Raw genomic sequence first — 20,902 nt, 5'->3', positions numbered from 1 at the left:
TGCCAATAATTTGGTGCATGGGCGTCCAGCGTAGGAGACAAAAGGGGGGCCATGTGGTGAAAAACGGCAACAATGGAGTTTGGTAGGAAAGGCAGCCCCAGCCAGTGAAACGAGCCGTGCGTGCATGGCATTGGCATGCTCACAATCACAATGCAGCATCCATACAGTCCAGCGCGACGCCCACATGCCGACGGGGACCCGGCGATAGCGGCCACCCGAACCACCACCCCACCCCCACCCCCACCCCGCCCTGGTCTTTGCCGTCTCCATGCTACATACTCCCATGGAAAACCATAGTTTTAGCCCAGCACATGGCCATGAAATGCCCGGCTTATCACTGCTCTACTACCACTAAGCAAGCATGGCTCAGTGCTGCAGTGTCTTGCACCTCTTGGCCCATAATGAACTCACCGTAATGAACTGCTCAGGTTCTTTCTGCAGCAGATAAAGTTCTTCCCAAGTTTACAGCACTTCTGCTCTGCCCTGCAGTTGATACTAGTAACATTCTTCTACTGCAGATGAAAGTATGTCAGGATATGCTCTGGTAAAAAGTCTCTGGCTGCATCTTAGTAGTGGCGCTGGTGGGTACAGCAGCTAGTGTATGGTCGTAGTACTCCTATGGACCATTTGTGCAGGCAGGAAATGTGATGCCAAAACACCATGATGAGTGCTCTGCTATCTGTTTCTTGGCACCACCACCAGACCAGTCTCACTCTCACTCTCATGCTCTTGTTTTGTTCTCTTTCTCACCTGCATCCCAGTTCAGCAGCTACCACACAGAAGCAGCTGTACAGATTCAGCAAGGTTTTGAAATTTTTGACAGCATTTTCACCACTCAACATGCATTTGAAATTTGTTTACAGCATTGCTCGGGGCGGCGAATAATTCGACATCTGATTTACCCACTCTTCCATGTTAATGTACAGAATTTGAGACCGCATACATACATACATACATACATACATGAACTGCTTGCTTATTTTTCCTCCTCTGAAGTCTGACCTAAAGCCTTTTGTCCCTTCTTATATGTCGGAATAAATATTTGCAAAAACTTGTACATTCTATATTCTACAGGTACAAAAAGTCAGGAAAAAAGGGATGAACAGGCCCGCCGCCATCGGCGTTCATGCGTGCGGGTGTCGCGCGTCGTCGAGCACGGTGTTAGGGGGGTGCTCAGCTACCTCCAACTCACCTGAGCTTGGCGACGCCATGGCCATATGGCATGTTGGATAGATGCCGCTGCTAGTTGGTTGAAGCTCCGGTGCCAGGGGTGCTCTGGCCCCGGCTGCCACCCTGTTGAGTTGTCCTTCTGTAGTTCCCGCCCTCTCTGGCATGTCTCCCCGTTGATAATCCAAGAAAAATTCTATTGGCAGACTAGTGGTGGTCAGGGCGACGACGCGACCGAGCTCTCGTCGTCGGAGATTCCAGCTCTCAACGCGTGGATCCTCGGGAACAACTGCGGCATCATCGGGTTGACGGGCACCGGGAAATGGCGCACGGAGCTGGCGATCGTGCGGTCATTGATCCTGCCGACCTCCCTGCACACCTGAGTGAGCACCGAGAGGAAATCCCTGACCACCATGAAGATCCTGAAAGGATGGGCCTCCTCTTTCGCCGAGTCGCCATGGAAGTACTCGGTGATCTCCTTCACGAGCGACAGCGCGACGCTCTCCTGAGCTTGAACCCTGAGGATCTCGTCGTCGGCCTTCTTCAGGAACTTCTGCATCGTGTCATGGAACCTCCACGCGTCGTCCCTCGTGTTCAGCTCTTCATTCAACCGCAAAACCTCGGTGATCTTCTCTATTCCTCCTGCGAGCTTCGCGACGTAGCTGCTTAGCACGTCGGAGTCCATTGCCGCCGCCTTCTTGACGCTGCTGAGCTCGTTGCCGAGGCCAGCCACCACTTGGAGGCCGAGCTTTTTGCACTCAAGCTCGTCTCGGAGAGGGTTCGCGAGAGTTCTTGGCGTTGATTGGTTGCTGGCAGAGAGACGGGAGCCCTCTGTTCGGATGATCTCCTGCACGACGAAATGCAGAAGGGTTGTCTTGCCATCGGTGCCTTTGACATCAGCCAGTTTGAGTAGAGTGTCAAGCTTGAACGCATGAGCATCGCCCCGATTTGTGCCAACATTCATCCTGTTGCCAGTCTTAAGAATGGCCTCCAGTAGCTTCAGAAATAGTCTGCTGTTTCGAAGCTCCTCACAAGCAGCCTGTCAAACGAAGAATGATCATTTAGGTAATAAAACAGAGCAGCGGTGGCGAGTAAAAGTGGAGGTGCTAGGAAAATAATGATGCTCACCTCAAGGATCTCAAAGTTGTTCTTCAAGTACTTGACCTCTGATTCAAAGTTAGCAATATAAAGCATCGCGTCTACTCTTTTGAAAGCAAAAGGCACATCAAGAACCGCCTTAAGGAACTTTTCGGAAGGGCCAAGCTTAATAGGAGATGTCTCTTCTTTGAATTCTCTCAACTTGATCTCCTCTTCCTTGGTAGGAGCCATCTTTAGCAAGGTCTCCAGTAAATCTGCGCCGAAGTTCTGCGTGTTACCTGTAGAGAAGGCACATAGCAAATTGGTAAGCATATTAGTGAAGGCTGCTGGATGATCCAAACATCTCAAATTCTCAACACAATGCGGTATAGAGCTCATCAAGAAATGATGGAAGCATTTCAAATTTAGGAATTTAGTCTTTGTTCACCTTCGCAGAGGGCTTCGCAGACCTCCTCCTTGGTAACATTCAGAGCGCGCAGCAAGATGGCGATGTTCTGTGCCTTCTTTGGATCCAGCAGCACCTTGTTCTCCGCCTTGGGCGTCGGCAACGCCGGCCTCTTTGTCGCCTCCTTCGGCGCCGCATTCGCCGGATTGCAGATGAACAACGTCTCGATCATCTCCTCATTCACCCTGCAAGAATTCAGCTAAATAGATCAGCAAACCAATGAAGAACAAAGTTTGGACTGAGAAAAGATGGAAATTTGGCAGGGCACTCACTGGAATGAGCTGGATTTGAGCTGATCCCACACCATGGCTCGGTCGGAGCTGGCCCGAACCTTGTCCCAGTGCAGGGGCTTCAGCTTCGGCCGCGGCGTGGTCTCCTCGGACTTGTCGCCATGGTCCGCATTGTCCTGCAGCCGCCCGGGGAACGCGTCGGTGGGTGGAACGCTCCTGGAATTGGCGGCTTGGGGCGGCGGAGACAGCGCCGGCGACATGGCCTCTTTCGACATGCCGGGCTTGCGAACGCGGCTCTCCCAGTAGCCCAACGGCGGCGGTGGAGGCGGCGGTGGCGGAGGAGGTTGCCCGCGCGTGCTTGTCGGTGGGGCTGGTGGCTGGGTGAATGGGTTTTTTGAGATGGTGTCGGTGGCGGATCTGAGAGCTGGCGGCGTGCTCACGAGTGGAGAGGACGGTGGCGATGGGGACGGTGGTTTCCGGCGGGGAGGCGGCGGCGGTGGAAGTGTCGGCGCGAACGGAGGAGGTGGGGGTGGAGGCGTCGGTGGCATGCCAAAGACGTCGCGCGCGCTCTCGGATCTTGCCTTGGCGGAGCGGCGGCACGACTGGCCGGGGCTGGACAGGAGAGGCGGGGAGGAAGGTGCAGGGGACATGGTCGCCCCGGGCGAAGACGGGTACGACGGCGTGCTGACAGCCGATCCCGGCGAGGGGGTACGGGAGCGGTCGCGCGCGGCCACGGCGGCCTGGACCGCCGCGGCGAGCGTCCGCTGCGAGCCCGACGCCTTGGACGATCCTCGCGGCGAGTAGAATTCCTCGTCCCCGGACGACGGGGAGGACCCGCCGATGCCAGGGCTCCTCGACCCGGCCGGCCCGCATTGCCGCCCCACCAGCGGCGGCAGAGGGCGCAGCTCCGGCGACCCGCCGGAGCTCCGGGACACCTCGTCCCCGGACGAGGTGGTGTCGCTGCTCTTCCCGTCCTCCCTGCCGGCCAGGGTGCCCACGTAGAGGAACTCGGCGGACGGGGCCGTGGACGCGGCCGTGGTGGCCGGCGCGCCCCTGCCGCTCCCGCCGAACTCGTCGCGCGCGAAGAGGCTGGCCCGCTCCGGGTGCAGGAACTTGCTCTCCCCGCCGCCGACGCAGCCGCCCCCGACCCCGCGGCCGGCATTGGTGCGGCGGCGCTTGAAGAAGAAGGCGATGGAGAGGCCGAGCACGGCGACGGTGAGCAGCGGCAGCAGGATGGCCGGGACGAGCTTGGAGCTCCTGGACGACTTGTTGCCCCCGGCGCCGTCGGAGGGCGCGGCCGTGGCGCTCCCGGCGGGGGTGCCGGGGTTGGGGAGCACGAGCGCGGGGTACGTGGGCTGCTCCGGCGCGGTGGGCGTGCCCGGCGGCGGCGGCGGCGCCTGCAGCGTGGGGAAGAAGGGCGGCGCCGGGCCCGGCGGCGCCTGCGACGGCGGCGCGGCGGAGGACGGGTCCGGCAGGAAGGGCTGGTGCAGCTGCCTCCTCGCGGTGGCCGGAGCGGCGAGGACGCCGGCGCGAGAGGAGGAGAGGGCGAGCAGGATCGGGAGCAGTACGAGGAGCAGCGGCGGCAGCCCCCGGCGCGGGAGCCGCCGTAAGGATGGCATCCTCACGGGAGAAGCAAGCTGAATTCCGCGTCCGTGGCAGATCTCGAGAGGTAGAGAGAGAGAAAGAGAAGGTAGAGAGAGAGTGAGGGGAGGGAGGTGGGAGGGGAGTGTGCGTGGTGGCGACGGTGGAGAGGAATACAGCTAGCTTTACGTGGAGGTGGAGGTGGAGGTGGAGGTGGAGACGGAGGAGTATTTTGGATGGATCTCTCTTTCTCCTCTCGCCTCCTCTACGCGCAGAGTCTCCCGGTCTCCCCCACTGCTCCGCCTCGCTCGTCCTCTTTCCACGGTGGAGGTTGGGATTTTCCGTTCACGGTTTTTTCCTACCGAGCTAAGCATTCCGGGCGGGGGGTTGGTCATCGGCTCATCGCCACCGGCGCCGGTTTTAATTAGTGAGGCGGCGTGGGTGGTGGTTGCTGCTGAGCTCGGCGTGCGTTAATTTGTTCTCATTCCTTGGCCGTTTCCGGTTTAGTTTAGCAGGGCATAACCCTTGTTTATTACGTACAATTAACAACTACTCCTACTACTGAAGGAAGAGTTGTTGGAGAGGGGAAAGTGCAATGTGGTGTATAATGTGTAGCGTAGTGTAGAACAGAAACAGGCACGAGCGGGCTCAAGTTTTATATGCATCATGTGCCTTTTGTTGTTGTTGATCAACAAACCAGTGACCCGCGCCAGCTGGTGCTGTTGTTGTTTTTCTTTTGTGGTTGGTTCGAAGCGTGCTTGGAGTTCGAGTTGGCGTGGAATTGGATTGTTGGACTATATGAGAAAAACACTTACGTTCAGACGTCTGATGGAAACGAAACATCGGACCGATTGCCCACCGTTTATTCCAACACCATCCGTCGGTCGGTCGGTCGAGATATCGCTGGAGATATCAGTTCAAGCCTCCCGATTACCACGCACCCACCCTACCATAACTCCCGTATCTCTATCCGTAAATCATGGTTTATCTGGTTCCTCCCTCCCCACCTCACATATTGCGCACTCACATATTGGTAGGTAATTCCTAATTTCAAAAGTATGTGCTTCGCATTTCAAAACAAAAAGTGCTTCCACTATGTAAAGTTATGCTGAAATTGTTGGATCTGGTGCTTCGAAATATCCATGTTGTTTCCATAAAAAAATAGGCATGTTGCTTTGCGTTCGCGATATTTCAACCATGTTTTCGTTCTCTAAATATATGCTCTTGTCTTATGTTGAGATATCATGACACTGATGCTTCCAAATATCCATGCTTCATTAGTATTGTACATATGTTCCTTCAGCCCAGATAGCTTGTTGAGATATCAGCTAGCCAAATTGGTTTCCTTTCCTGGAAATAGCTCGTACTCATATTTCTGGTTATATTCACATCGGCCTATGTTCATATTAGCTATTGGATTTATTCTTGTTTTATTCGTGAAGCACAACTTTCTTCATCCAACCATGGTTGCAATTAAAATTTATACTTTTGTGTGTCATATTCATATATTTGTTGTGATAACAGAAACTCTTAAAAAGAAGCAATTGCTTCCTATCAGGCATGCTTCCTACTTTTATTTGTTGCATATGTTTCTATCTTCATGGATTTTTGCTTCAACCATTTGAAGTGTGTGCTTATTTTATTGTACATTCTGTTCAACCATTAGCAACACTAGTGGTTGCCTCAACCACTACTAGTGTGTGCTTTGACCACTACTAGCATGCGATCCAAGCATTCGCTAGTGTTGCTTCCGTTAGCGCAATTTTATTGTACAATCTCTTACTAAATATTAGTATCAACTAATATCAGTGTGTGCTTCCTTCTTTCTCATTGAATGTTTCTATTGTACAGACATTTTGCCACACCTGATTCTAGTCGTGCTTCTTTATTGCATAATGGCAATGATGTTGAGTATTCTATGAGCTACTCTAAGTTGTCGGATGTACTGTTCATGACAGAGAGTTCATGGCCCGAGCTGATCTTTTCCATGACCACCTTGTCGAGCGACTGCTGCTATCATGGCTATGTAAAATTGAAAATAGTGTGGCTGCAATAAGATTCTACTTTTGTTGTAAAAAAAGGAGTACATTTATTTGTTTTACCGGATTAATCTGTTTCAATACTTGATCATTCTTACTAAAGTTACTATGCTTCCACATGAACTCTTTCCCAAGAAAACATTTCTGTTATACAGAAAGATTGTTTCCTTTAAACCAAAATTTTGTTTCCAAAGCTCTTACAATATAGACTGCATTAAATGCTTGTGTTGAACAATATGTTCTTACGGTACCATACAGTAAAAGTTCATGCTTTGTCGGTATATTGAATAACTTTGTGCCCGTGTATATTCTTATTTTGCTTCCTTACAATTTAGTTTGTGAAAAGTAAATATTTCCATCAAACGCATATATTGTTTCTGCTACACCAAAATGAATTGCCAAATCATCGAAATGCTACCATAGCATAGACAAAATGCTTCCTCAATACAAAAAAAAATATATTTCTATTATACAATCAAAAATATGTTTCCATGGCCCCATAATAGAATGGTTCTGTCGATATAAATTAATGCTTCCATGCCACCTAAAGCATGTTGCGTTGCACAAAAATGCATATCCAATAATAATTCATTTCTTATATTTGATTGTTGGAAGCAAATCACAACTTACCAAAAAACTGATAATAAAGAATATCGAGCGTGATTTATGGGAAACAACTTTAATGGGAAGCACTTATGTTCAGACGCCTGATGGAAATGAAACAAATCACAGTAATATTATTTTCTTATATTTGATTGTTGGAAGCACATCACAACTTACCAAAAAAACTGATAATAAAGGATATTGTGCGTGATTTATGGGAATCAAATTTTAACTGGCGGCAAGTACTACCAGTCTACCACGTGATGCATGCACGTTTAATGGATGCAACTGTTACTAGGAAGTAGACAATTACTCCCTCAGTCCCAAAATAAGTGACTCAATTTTAAAGTACAAAGTTGAGTCACTTATTTTGGGACGGAGAAAGTACTATTTAGGAATCTCCAATCCAAAATTCACACCCTTGGTTTTACCAGCTGATCGGACGACCAGGGTGCATTTGATCGGATGGCCGCAGACTGGTCTGATGGGAAGCAAATTACCAGTAGTCTGATGCCTAGTGGTTTCCTAATATAAATGTGAGCACCTCGGCACACAAGTCCACCGCGAAGGGCAGTTACAGTGCTTCACATTGAACTATATCCTGATCATGAAACATAAGGAAAAAACCTTGAGTCACTGCATTTAATGAGGGAAGAGATACTTATCATATCTTAATCTCGATATAACTCTTAGCACTAGAACCAAGAGAACTAATATTTTCCTCTGCATATGATACAACTCTTTAAATGAGAGCTCTTCTAGATACAATAATGATATTATATCCATTGAAGGAGCTACACCTAAATATATATTTAATGTAGATGATATAGCCTTAGATATACTACTAATAATATATTGGGACTGCCACAATATCATCTTGCTAATATTTGCACAAAAGAGAATAATCTACAAAAATCAAATCACACGGCTAGCGCCATGGAAACCACATATGTAGGGCTTTCTCCGTTGACTAAGAGTGAACCATGGACAACCTCATGTTATATAAGCATGGAACAAAAACGTCAGAGCGATGTGGCCGACTATCACGTCCCTGACGAGGCCGAGCTAGGACCTCGCCAGAGATGGGGACTAAGTGGTTGGCTGCGTCGACAACGGCGCAGGCGAGAACTGATACGTCTCCAACGTATCTATAATTTTTTATTGTTCCATGCTATTATATTATCTATTTTGGATGTTTTATATGCATTTATACGCTATTTTATATGATTTTTGGGACTAACCTATTAACCTAGAACCCGGTGCCAATTTCTGTTTTTCTTTGTTTTTGAGTTTCGCAGAAAATGAATATCAAACGGAGTCCAATTGACCAGAAAATTTACGGAGATTATTTTTGGACCAAAAGAAGCCCCCGAAGCAAAAGAGTTGGGCCAGAAGAGTCCCGAGTCATGTGATTGACTCGTGGACCCCCCCCCTGACTTGTTCTCGAGGCCAAAACTTCTTATATATTCCCAAACCTCCAGAACAGAACCTCGACCGAGAGTTCCGCCGCCGCAAGCCTCTGTAGCCATCAAAAACCAATCGGGACCCTATTCTGGCACCTTGCCGGAGGGAGAAATCATCACCGGTGGCCATCTTCATCATCCGGTGCTCTCCATGACAAGAAGGGAGTAGTTCACCCTCGGGGCTGAGGGTATGTACCAGTAGCTATGTGTTTGATCTCTCTCTCTTTCTCTCTTTCTCTCACTCTCTCTCTCTCTATCTATCTCTCTCTCGTGTTCTTGATTTGGCACGATCTTGATGTACCGCGAGCTTTGCTATTATAGTTGGATCTTATGATGCTTCCCCCCTCTACCTTCTTGTAATGGATTAACTTTTCCCTTTGAAGTTATCATATCAGATTGAGTCTTTAAGGATTTGGGAACACTTGATGTATGTCTTGCATGTGTTTATCTGTGGTGACAATGGGATATTCATGTGATCTACTTGATGTATGTTTTGGTGATCAACTTGCGGGTTTTGTGACCTTGTGAACTTATGCATAGGGCTTGGCACACGTTTTCGTCTTGACTCTCCGGTAGAAACTTTGGGCACTCTTTGAAGTTCTTTGTGTTGGTTTGAATAGATGAATCTGAGATTGTGCTATGCATATTGTATAATCAAACCCGCGGATACTTGTGGTGATATTGGAGTATCTAGGTAACATTAGGGTTTTGGTTGATGTGTGTCGTAAGGTGTTATTTTAGTACGAATGTCGGTGTCAAAACCGGCGGATCTCGGGTAGGGGGTCCCGAACTATGCGTCTAGGATCGATGGTAACAGGAGACGGGGGACATGGTGTTTACCCAGGTTCGGGCCCTCACTATGGAGGTAATACCCTATGTCCTGCTTGATTGATCTTGATGAATGTGAGTATTACAAGAGTTGATCTACCATGAGATTGTAATGACTAAACCCTAGAAGCCTAGCCTGTATTGAAGGAAATATGCCCTAGAGGCAATAATAAAGTTATTATTTATTTCCTCATATCATGATAAATGTTTATTATTCATGCTCGAATTGTATTAACCGGAAACATAATACATGTGTGAATATATAGACAAACAGTATGTCACTAGTATGCCTCTACTTGACTAGCTCGTTGAATCAAAGATGGTTAAGTTTCCTAACCATAGACATGAGTTGTCATTTTATTAACGGGATCACATCATTAGGAGAATGATGTGATTGACTTGAGCCATTCTGTTAGCTTAGCACTTGATCGTTTAGTTTGTTGCTATTGCTTTCTTCATGACTTATACATGTTCCTATGACTATGAGATTATGCAACTCCCGTTTACCGGAGGAACACTTTGTGTGCTACCAAACGTCACAACGTAACTGGGTGATTATAAAGGTGCTCTACAGGTGTCTCTGAAGGTACTTGTTGGGTTGGCGTATTTCGAGATTAGGATTTGTCACTCCGATTGTCGGAGAGGTATCTCTGGGCCCTCTCGGTAATGCACATCACTTAAGCCTTGCAAGCATTGCAACTAATGAGTTAGTTGCGAGATGATGTATTACAGAACGAGTAAAGAGACTTGCCGGTAACGAGATTGAACTAGGTATTGAGATACCGACGATCGAATCTCGGGCAAATAACATACCGATGACAAAGGGAACAACGTATGTTGTTATGCGGTCTGACCGATAAAGATCTTCGTAGAATATGTGGGAGCCAATATGAGCATCCAGGTTCCGCTATTGGTTATTGACCAGAGACGTGTCTCGGTCATGTCTACATAGTTCTCGAACCCGTAGGGTCCACACGCTTAAAGTTTCGATGACAGTTATATTATGAGTTTATGAGTTTTGATGTACCGAAGAAGTTCAGAGTCCCAGATGAGATCGGGGACATGACGAGGAGTCTCTAAATGGTCGAGACGTAAAGATCGATATATTGGACGACTATATTCGGACATCGGAAAGGTTCCGAGTGATTCGGGTATTTTTTTCGGAGTACCAGAGAGTTACGGGAATACGTATTGGGCCTTATTGGGCCATACGGGAAAGAAGGAAAAGGGCCTCAAGGGTGGCCGCACCCCTCCCCTTGGTCTGGTCCGAATTAGACTAGGGAAGGGGGGCGCCCCCTTCCTTCCTTCTCCTTTTCCCTTCCTCTTTTCCTATTCCATATGGGAGGTGGAATCCTACTAGGACTAGGGAGTCCTAGACTCCACACTTGGCGCGCCCCCTCCTAGGGCCGGCCTCCTCCTCCCTTGCTCCTTTATATACGGGGGCAGGGGCACCCCAGAGACACAACAATTGATCTGTTTGATCTCCTAGCCGTGTGCGGTGCTCCCCTCCACCATAGTCCACCTCGATAATACTGTAGCAGTGCTTAGGCGAAGCCCTGCGTCGGTAGAACATCGACATCATCACCACGCCGTCATGCTGATGAAACTCTCCCTCAACACTCGGCTGGATCGGAGTTCGAGGGACGTCATCGGGCTGAACGTGTGCTGAACTCGGAGGTGCCATGCGTTCGGTACTTGGATCGTTCGGATCATGAAGACGTTCGACTACATCAACCGCGTTGTGCTAACGCTTCCGCTTTCGGTCTACGAGGGTACGTGGACAACACTCTCCCCTCTCGTTGCTATGCATCACCATGATCTTGCGTGTGCGTAGGAATTTTTTTGAAATTACTACGTTCCCCAACATGTATGACTACGGTAAGGAATATCTATCCTTTCCGGACTAACCCCTCTAGTTTATATAAACACCAGAGGGAGATCTAGGGTTACATAGAGCCAATTACATAAGAAGGAATCTTCATAGTCGGTCGCCAAGCTTGCCTTCCACGCCAAGTAGAGTCCAATCCGGACACTGATACAGTCTTCGGCCCATGGATAACAGGCCGGACGCCCGAGGACCCTTTAGTCCAGGACTCCCGCAGTAGTGTAAGTGCATCTAGTGCCCCTTAGCGATTTTGGTGTATTGAAGACTTATAGGTTAAGGGACTAATGCGTTTGTGAGTGTACACAAGTCTATAAGTCTATGAGGAGTTTCATATTTACAGAGAAAGTCGACCCCTAAAATGAAGTTCTTCGACTGAAGACTTTGTATTTCTGAAGACTTTCTGAAGACTTTGAAAGTGAAGAAATTGGTTTAATACTGAAGACTTGGTATTCGTTCAAGGAACACGAAGCGTGAAGACTTTTGTTTACGTAGTTTCATTTTCTCTTTCTTGAGTCATAGGAAACACCATACTGTTAAAGGGGGTTGAGGAAATACTAAGGAAAAATTTCCAAGTGATGCTCAACTCAAATCCTACACCTACCAATCCCTTCAAGTGAAGCCATTGGAAATCTCATACAGCTTAGTCAATTTATTCAGTGACAGAGACGAAGTTCTTCTGGTCTCTGAGGAATTTTTTCTGACTGAGGAGTTAGGAATTCGCCAGTGCGGATTGCCTACACAGTGAGGAACATGATAGCCCTGAGGAATTTGATACTCAAAATTCTGACCATTGTTGTGCTATGCGCCAGCTGTCCCAAAATATCTACCCACCTAACGGTCATATCATTGAAGGGCAATTATGTATTATCATGCCGGGCTGCTCCCTGGGCTATAAATATCCACCCCCTACAACCACTAGCTGGTTGGCTGCTCCAAGAGAAACTGACACTTGTCATTTGAGAGCATCCCATCCTCCGAGAACTTTGAGTGAAAATCATCAAGTGAGGAAAACCCAAACCCAAACACCTACAAACCCCAAGTGATTGAGCAGCACTGAAGAGATTGATCCTGCATGGATCCGACGCTTGGTACCTTTGAAGACAGCGCATCTTCCAGACGGTTAGGCGTCATGGTCTAGAGCATCCAAGAGGAAATTGTGGATCGCCGAGTGACCGAGTCTGTGAAGGTTTGGAAGTCACCTGAAGACTTACCACGAGTGATTGAAGGAGGTTTGTGTGACCTTAGCTCAAGGGGAATACGGTGAGGATTGAGTGTTCTGGACTGCGTGTTCAGAGCTGGGTGTCCGGGACTGTGTGTCCTCAGGTTTAAATACCTAGCCGCCCTAACCAGACGTACAACTGTCACAGCAGTTGGAACTGGTCTACCAAATCATTGTCTTCACCAAGCTACCTGGTTCCATTTCCTCAACCCTTTCATTTCCTCATTTCTGTGTTGTGAGCTTGTTCATATCTGTTTGAAGACTTTGACCGAAGACTTTCTCAATTTCCTCAGTTCAATTTCTTCAGTTTGTTTGTCTTCATCTTATGTTATCCTGTGTTTACGCTTTCTGTACTCTGTGCTTGTTTTTCATTTCATCATGAAGACCATGCTCATGTTCTGTTATATTTACTTCTGAGTACTTATTCCGCTGCAAGTAATTCTTCACTCAGGAATTTCCTCACCCTGAAATTCCTCGGTGAAGATTTCATAAAAATCGCCTATTCACCCCCCTCTAGTCGATATAACGCACTTTCAATTGGTATCAGAGCAAGGTACTCCCTTGTTCTGTGTGATTTTGGTTTAACCACCTGGAGTTTTAGTTATGTCGAACACAGGAATGAAGACTGTGACTTGCCCCATCTTTGACGGTCATGATTATCCCAAGTGGAAGGCCATGATGAAGAAGCGCCTCATGGCGATGAACAGCGAACTCTGGACCGTCATCGAGATTGGTCTTACTGACCTATGCAAGATGGCGGAGGCTGATGATATTCGCAAATACACACTTCTCAACCTCATGGCGAAGGACATCATCTGCTCCAGCTTGTCACAAAATTAGTTCAGGAACGTTATGCATCTCAGCCATGTGAAACTCATCTGGGACCGACTCTCTGAGGTCTATGAAGGTCATCGATCTCACCATGAACCCTGGTTCGAATAATTCATGGAATCGTGCAAGGCTATGAACTTTGATCCAGAATCATCATCCTATGCACCATGTCTTATGGAAAAAGGTGCCAAGGTAACTGAATGCTACTTATCTGAGTCTAGTGATGATGAATCTGGCGATGAATTTGGACCCAGTTATGTCAAACTTTCTTTCCTTGCTACTAAACAACAAAGAGCTTTGAAAAAAGTTCAATACATGCTGGATAAAAGCGATGATATGCTGGGTGAAGAAATGGATCAGTCGAAAGCTTTGGCTGATAGTCTTCAGAGACTTCAGTCTAAGTTTGACACCCTTCAAAGTCATCGTAACACTCTCTTATCTGATCATGAGAAGCTTTCTTACGAATTTCTTCAAAGAAAGCAAGATCTTGAGAAGCTAAGAGTGAGTTATGAAGATCTTCAGAAGGAGCGTGATTCATTACTTGCTCAACAAATCAGCGCTACTCAGGATGAATTTGTTCCTTCATGTTTGAAGTGCATTGAACGTGAAACTGCTAATTCTTCACCTGAATGGTCAAACACTTCCATTGCTGCAAATTCTTGAACTGCCTCTGCTATCACTAATTCCTCATATGAGGACATTGCTAGTATCACTGATGATGTAGGGCTGAAAGAATTGTATATGACAGGCATGTACAAAAGCCTCAAAGGGCATCGGGCTCTTTGTGACGTGCTTAAGAAGCAGATCCTCAACAGGAACCCTAGGAAAGAGGGTATTGCCTTTGAGAGGAAAATCAATGCTGATGGGACCTACTGGAAACCTGAGCAGTATCCCAAAACCTCATGGGTTGCTGCAAAGGGACCTTCAGTGGATCCATCTACTTTATCTGGCTTTACATGTGAATCTTCATATTCTTCTGATGAGTCATTTGACTCCAATTATAAACTGTTCAAAACACAAAATGGTGAAGTATTTGCTAGATATGTTGGCACTAACTGCAGGAACGGTCCTCCTATGAAAAAAATTTGGGTTCCCAAAAGGTGCCCTAAAAATCTTTAGGTGAATGTCATCATGACACCACCTTTAAAGAATAGGAACCCCAGATTAAATTCTTCATATGGGGAAATGCAAAATGGTGCTCGGGCTCATCTGCTCCTGAAATCACAACCGCACAACTGACTTGGGATAGGTGATCTGCACTGTATTTGGCAGTGTATTCTGAGTGTATTTTGATTTTTGGTGGCTGCCATGTGAAAGCATTGATTATGGTGGAGCCCACTGAACAAGCCATCACCTCAATGCTGCATGGCCGCATTTATTAAAAATCTGGAACACCATTGAACGAATGCATACTTTATGCTAGTGTTAGAGCCCTGGGTTACATCTCTCTCCACAGTTTGACGTCTTTGGCGATTTTTTGTTACTCTATGAATTCGGACATGAGCAGACCATATCATAATTAAGAGGGAAAAGTTCTGACAGTACAATCTATTACTGGTTTCAAGGAAAACAAGGCTCATATTTTTCACTATGAGACAGGCACAAATGCATAACTGACACCAATAAAGCATGATTTACGAGCACAGGTGCAAGTTTTGCAGCGCATAACCAGTACAGAAGATTAAGAGTACAACCAAATTCAACATTCTTTGTAAAAGTTGTAAGCCTCATGTAGCACATTCGAGAGCACAATTTTGAGAACCATTACAGGCCAATCCAGTTAGCAGCACAAACACACAATTAATGCCTCCAACTAGTTAGTTGCGGCACACTACAAGGGCCTCCTTTTGCATCATCGAAATACAAATGTCCAAATCAATAAAGCATCAATCAACTAACCATAGTTTACACTTTTTCATCACGAATAATTAAACAATGTCTGCTTAACAAGAAAAGCAAGAGTGATCCACCACAGCAGAACTCTACAAAAATGATTTGCACCGCAGATCGAAAGATCAACATAAACAAAAATAAATGATTAATAATGCACGCATCAGTTGATCGTTCACGAGGAAAATTCTAAGGAATAGAAAACGGCATCGGTGAGTGCAAACCAAAACAAGTTCTTGCATTAAAAATAGATCTTGTAAGAATGAGTTAAAACACAAGTAGGCTAGGCTACCAGCAGAGAGAAGAAAACTTGGCATCAAGCCATCAACCATCCCAGCTTGCCTCCAGCGTGCTCACAACATGGCGAACTTCGGAGAACATGGCGGTTTGGCAGCGCCGGCGTGTATGAAGACCATAGTTCCAGCGGCTGCTGGAGAGAGCTGATTTGGGCAGGGGAGCTTGGGGAGGACAGGAACATGATGTCGCCGTCATCGAACAAGGGCATGTGTGCCCTCCAAGATCGGGTAGAGTACCTCACCGCTGCAGATCTTGAGGCGTCGATCGCTAGAAAAAGTGGATCCAGGGCATGGGAGCTCGATAGAGACGGAACGGGAGGTGCTGATGAAGGAAATATGCCCTAGAGGCAATAATAAAGTTATTATTTATTTACTTATAATCATGATGAATGTTTATTATTCATGCTAGAATTGTATTAACCGGAAACATAATACATGTGTGAATACATAGACAAACAAAGTGTCACTAGTATGCCTCTACTTGACTAGCTCGTTAATCAAAGATGGTTATGTTTCCTAACCATGAACAATGAGTTGTTATTTGATTAACGGGATCACATCATTAAGAGAATGATCTGATTGACATGACCCATTCCATTAGCTTAGCACCCGATCGTTTAGTATGTTGCTATTGCTTTCTTCATGACTTATAGATGTTCCTATAACTATGAGATTATGCAACTCCTGTTTACCGGAGGAACACTTTGGGTACTACCAAACGTCACAACGTAACTGGGTGATTATAAAGGAGTACTACAGGTGTCTCCAAAGGTACATGTTGGGTTGGCGTATTTCGAGATTAGGTTTTGTCACTCCGATTGTCGGAGAGGTATCTCTGGGCCCTCTCGGTAATGCACATCACTTAAGCCTTGCAAGAATTGCAACTAAATGAGTTAGTTGCGGGATGATGTATTACAGAACGAGTAAAGAGACTTGCCGGTAACGAGATTGAACTAGGTATTGGAATTTCGATGATCGAATCTCGGGCAAGTAACATACCGATGACAAAGGGAACAACGTATGTTGTTATGCGGTCTGACCGATAAAGATCTTCGTAGAATATGTAGGAGCCAATATGGGCATCCAGGTCCCGCTATTGGTTATTGACCGGAGACGTGTCTCGGTCATGTCTACATTGTTCTCGAACCCGTAGGGTCCGCACGCTTAACGTTACGATGACATTTATTATGAGTTTATGCATTTTGATGTACCGAAGTTAGTTCGGAGTCCCTGATGTGATCACGGACATGACGAGGAGTCTCGAAATGGTCGAGACATAAAGATTGATATATTGGAAGCCTATATTTGGACATCGGAAATGTTCCAGGTGAAATCGGGATTTTACCGGAGTACCGGGAGGTTACCGGAACCCCCCGGGAGCCATATGGGCCTTAATGGGCTTTAGTGGAAAGGAGAAAGGGGCAGCCCAAGGTGGCCGCACGCCTCCCCCCCTCCCCTAGTCCTATTAGGACTAGAAGAGGTGGCCGGCCCCCCTCTCTCTCTTTCCCCCTCGGGGAATCCTAGTCCAACTAGGATTGGGGGGGAGTCCTACTCCCGGAAGGAGTAGGACTCCTCCTGCGCCCTCCTCCTGGCCGGCGGCCCCCTCCCCCTTGGCTCCTTTATATACTGAGGCAGAGGCACCCCAGAAACAACACAAGTTGATCCACGTGATCTATTCCTTAGCCGTGTGCGGTGCCCCCAGCCACCATAGTCCTCGATAATACTGTAGCGGAGTTTAGGCGAAGCCCTGCTGCTGTAGTACATCAAGATCGTCACCACGCCGTCGTGCTGACGGAACTCTTCCCCGACACTTTGCTGGATCGGAGTCCGGGGATCGTCATCGAGCTGAACGTGTGCTCGAACTCGGAGGTGCCGTAGCTTCGGTGCTTGATCGGTTGGATCGTGAAGACGTACGACTACTTCCTCTACGTTGTGTCAACGTTTCCGCAGTCGGTCTGCGTGGGTACGTAGACAACACTCTCCCCTCTCGTTGCTATGCATCACATGATCTTGCGTGTGCGTAGGAATTTTTTTGAAATTACCATGAAACCCAACAGTGGCATCCGAGCCTAGGTTATTTATGTTGATGTTATATGCACGAGTAGAACACAAATGAGTTGTGGGCGATATAAGTCATACTGCCTACCAGCATGTCATACTTTGGTTCGGCGGCATTGTTGGACGAGACGACCCGGACCAACGTTACGCGTACGCTTACGCGAGACCGGTTCCCCCGACGTGCTTTGCACATAGGTGGCTTGCGGGCGACTGTCTCTCCAACTTTAGTTGAACCGAGTATGGCTACGCCCGGTCCTTGCGAAGGTTAAAACGGAGTCTATTTGACAAACTATCGTTGTGGTTTTGATGCGTAGGTGAGATTGGTTCTTGCTTAAGCCCGTAGCAGCCACGTAAAACTTGCAACAACAAAGTAGAGGACGTCTAACTTGTTTTTGCAGGGCATGTTGTGATGTGATATGGTCAAGGCATGATGCTGAATTTTATTGTATGAGATGATCATGTTTTGTAACCGAGTTATCGGCAACTGGCAGGAGCCTTATGGTTGTCATTTTATTGTATGCAATGCAATCGCGATGTAATGCTTTACTTTTATCACTAAGCGGTAGCGATAGTCGTAGAAGCACAAGCTTGGCGAGACGACAACGATGCTACGATGGAGATCAAGGTGTCACGCCGGTGACGATGGTGATCACGACGGTGCTTCGGAGATGGAGATCACAAGCACAAGATGATGATGGCCATATCATATCACTTATATTGATTGCATGTGATGTTTATCCTTTTATGCATCTTATCTTGCTTTGATTGACGGTAGCATTATAAGATGATCTCTCACTAAATTATCAAGAAGTGTTCTCCCTGAGTATGCACCGTTGCGAAAGTTCTTCGTGCTGAGACACCACGTGATGATCGGGTGTGATAGGTTCTACGTTCAAATACAACGGGTGCAAAACAGTTGCACACGCGGAATACTCAGGTTATACTTGACGAGCCAAGCATATACAGATATGGTCTCGGAACACGGAGACCGAAAGGTCGAGCGTGAATCATATAGTAGATATGATCAACATAACGATGTTCACCATTGAAAACTACTCCATCTCACGTGATGATCGGTTATGGTTTAGTTGATTTGGATCACGTAATCACTTAGAGGATTAGAGGGATGTCTATCTAAGTGGGAGTTCTTTAATTAATTTGATTAACTGAACTTAAATTTATCATGAAACTTAGTACCTGATTAGTATCTTGCTTGTTTATGTTTGATTGTAGATAGATGGCTCGTGTTGTTGTTCCGTTGAATTTTAATGCGTTCCTTGAGAAAGCAAAGTTGAAAGATGATGGTAGCAATTACACGGACTGGGTCCGTAACTTGAGGATTATCCTCATTGCTGCACAGAAGAATTACGTCTGGAAGCACCGCTGGGTGCCAGGCCTGCTGCAGGAGCAACGCCGGATGTTATGAACGTCTGGCAGAGCAAAGCTGATGACTACTCGATAGTTTAGTGTGCCATGCTTCACGGCTTAGAATCGGGACTTCAACGACGTTTTGAATGTCATGGAGCATATGAGATGTTCCAGGAGTTGAAGTTAATATTTCAAGCAAATGCCCGGATTGAGAGATATGAAGTCTCCAATAAGTTCTATAGCTGCAAGATGGAGGAGAACAGTTCTGTCAGTGAGCATATACTCAAAATATCTGGGTATAATAATCACCTGATTCAATTGGGAGTTAATCTTCCAGATGATTGCGTCATTGACAGAATTCTTCAATCACTGCCACCAAGCTACAAGAGCTTCGTGATGAACTATAATATGCAAGGGATGAACAAGACTATTCCCGAGCTCTTCGCGATGCTGAAAGCTGCGGAGGTAGAAATCAAGAAGGAGCATCAAGTCTTGATGGTCAACAAGACCACTAGTTTCAAGAAAAAGGGCAAAGGGAAGAAGAAGGGGAACTTTAAAAAGAACGGCAAGCAAGTTGCTACTCAAGAGAAGAAACCCAAACCTGGACCTAAGCCTGAAACTGAGTGCTTCTATTGCAAGCAGGTCACTGGAAGCGGAACTGCCCCAAGTATTTGGCGGATAAGAAGGATGGCAAGGTGAACAAAGGTATATGTGATATACATGTTATTGATGTGTACCTTACTAATGCTCGCAGTAGCACCTGGGTATTTGATACTGGTTCTGTTGCTAATATTTGCAACTCGAAACAGGGACTACGGATCAAGCGAAGATTAGTTAAGGACGAGGTGACGATGCGCGTGGGAAACGGTTCCAAAGTCGATGTGATCGCAGTCGGCACGCTACCTCTACATCTACCTTCGGGATTAGTATTAGACCTAAATAATTGTTATTTGGTGCCAGCGTTAAGCATGAACATTATATCTGGATCTTGTTTGATGCGAGACGGTTATTCATTTAAATCAGAGAATAATGGTTGTTCTATTTATATGAGTAATATCTTTTATGGTCATGCACCCTTGAAGAGTGGTCTATTCGTGTTGAATCTCGATAGTAGTAACACACATATTCATAATGTTGAAGCCAAAAGATGCAGAGTTGATAATGAGAGTGCAACTTATTTGTGGCACTGCCGTTTAGGTCATATCGGTGTAAAGCGCATGAAGAAACTCCATACTCATGGACTTTTGGAACCACTTGATTATGAATCGCTTGGTACTTGCGAACCGTGCCTCATGGGCAAGATGACCAAAACACCGTTCTCCGGTACTATGGAGAGAGCAACAGATTTGTTGGAAATCATACATACAGATGTATGTGGTCCGATGAATATTGAGGCTCGTGGCGGATATCGTTATTTTCTCACCTTCACAGATGATTTGAGCAGATATGGGTATATCTACTTAATGAAACATAAGTCTGAAACATTTGAAAAGTTCAAGGAATTTCAGAGTGAAGTTGAAAATCATCGTAACAAGAAAATAAAGTTTCTACGATCTGATCGTGGAGGAGAATATTTGAGTTACGAGTTTGGTGTACATTTGAAAAATTGTGGAATAGTTTCGCAACTCACGCCACCCGAAACACCTCAGCGTAATGGTGTGTCCGAACGTCGTAATCGTACTTTACTAGATATGGTGCGATCTATGATGTCTCTTACTGATTTACCGCTATCGTTTTGGGGATACGCTCTAGAGACGGCCGCATTCACGTTAAATAGGGCACCATCAAAATCCGTTGAGACGACGCCTTATGAACTATGGTTTGGCAAGAAACCAAAGTTGTCGTTTCTGAAAGTTTGGGGCTGCGATGCTTGTGTGAAAAAGCTTCAACCTGATAAGCTC

At 46.6% G+C, this 20,902-nt stretch overlaps 1 protein-coding gene across 1 annotated transcript; it reads right to left on the bottom strand.

Annotated features, from left to right (window-relative positions):
• Positions 1-882: 882 nt before the first annotated feature.
• On the bottom strand, positions 883-4,707 carry LOC125545520 (formin-like protein 1). Its single transcript, XM_048709480.2, has 4 exons — positions 2,983-4,707; positions 2,693-2,895; positions 2,296-2,543; positions 883-2,206 (listed from the first exon to the last, which is right to left on the bottom strand). The coding sequence occupies exons 1-4, from the start codon at positions 4,557-4,559 to the stop codon at positions 1,385-1,387; spliced, it is 2,850 nt and encodes a 949-aa protein (XP_048565437.2). The 5' UTR covers positions 4,560-4,707; the 3' UTR covers positions 883-1,384.
• Between the last annotated feature and the right edge of the window lie 16,195 nt (positions 4,708-20,902).

The sequence above is a fragment of the Triticum urartu genome, chromosome 3A, assembly GCF_056163025.1.
Source record: "Triticum urartu cultivar PI428250 chromosome 3A, HENAU_Tu73, whole genome shotgun sequence".
Lineage (NCBI taxonomy): Eukaryota > Viridiplantae > Streptophyta > Magnoliopsida > Poales > Poaceae > Triticum > Triticum urartu.
The sequence above is the reverse complement of the archived record's forward strand: the minus strand, read 5'-3'. Positions and strand labels throughout refer to the sequence as shown.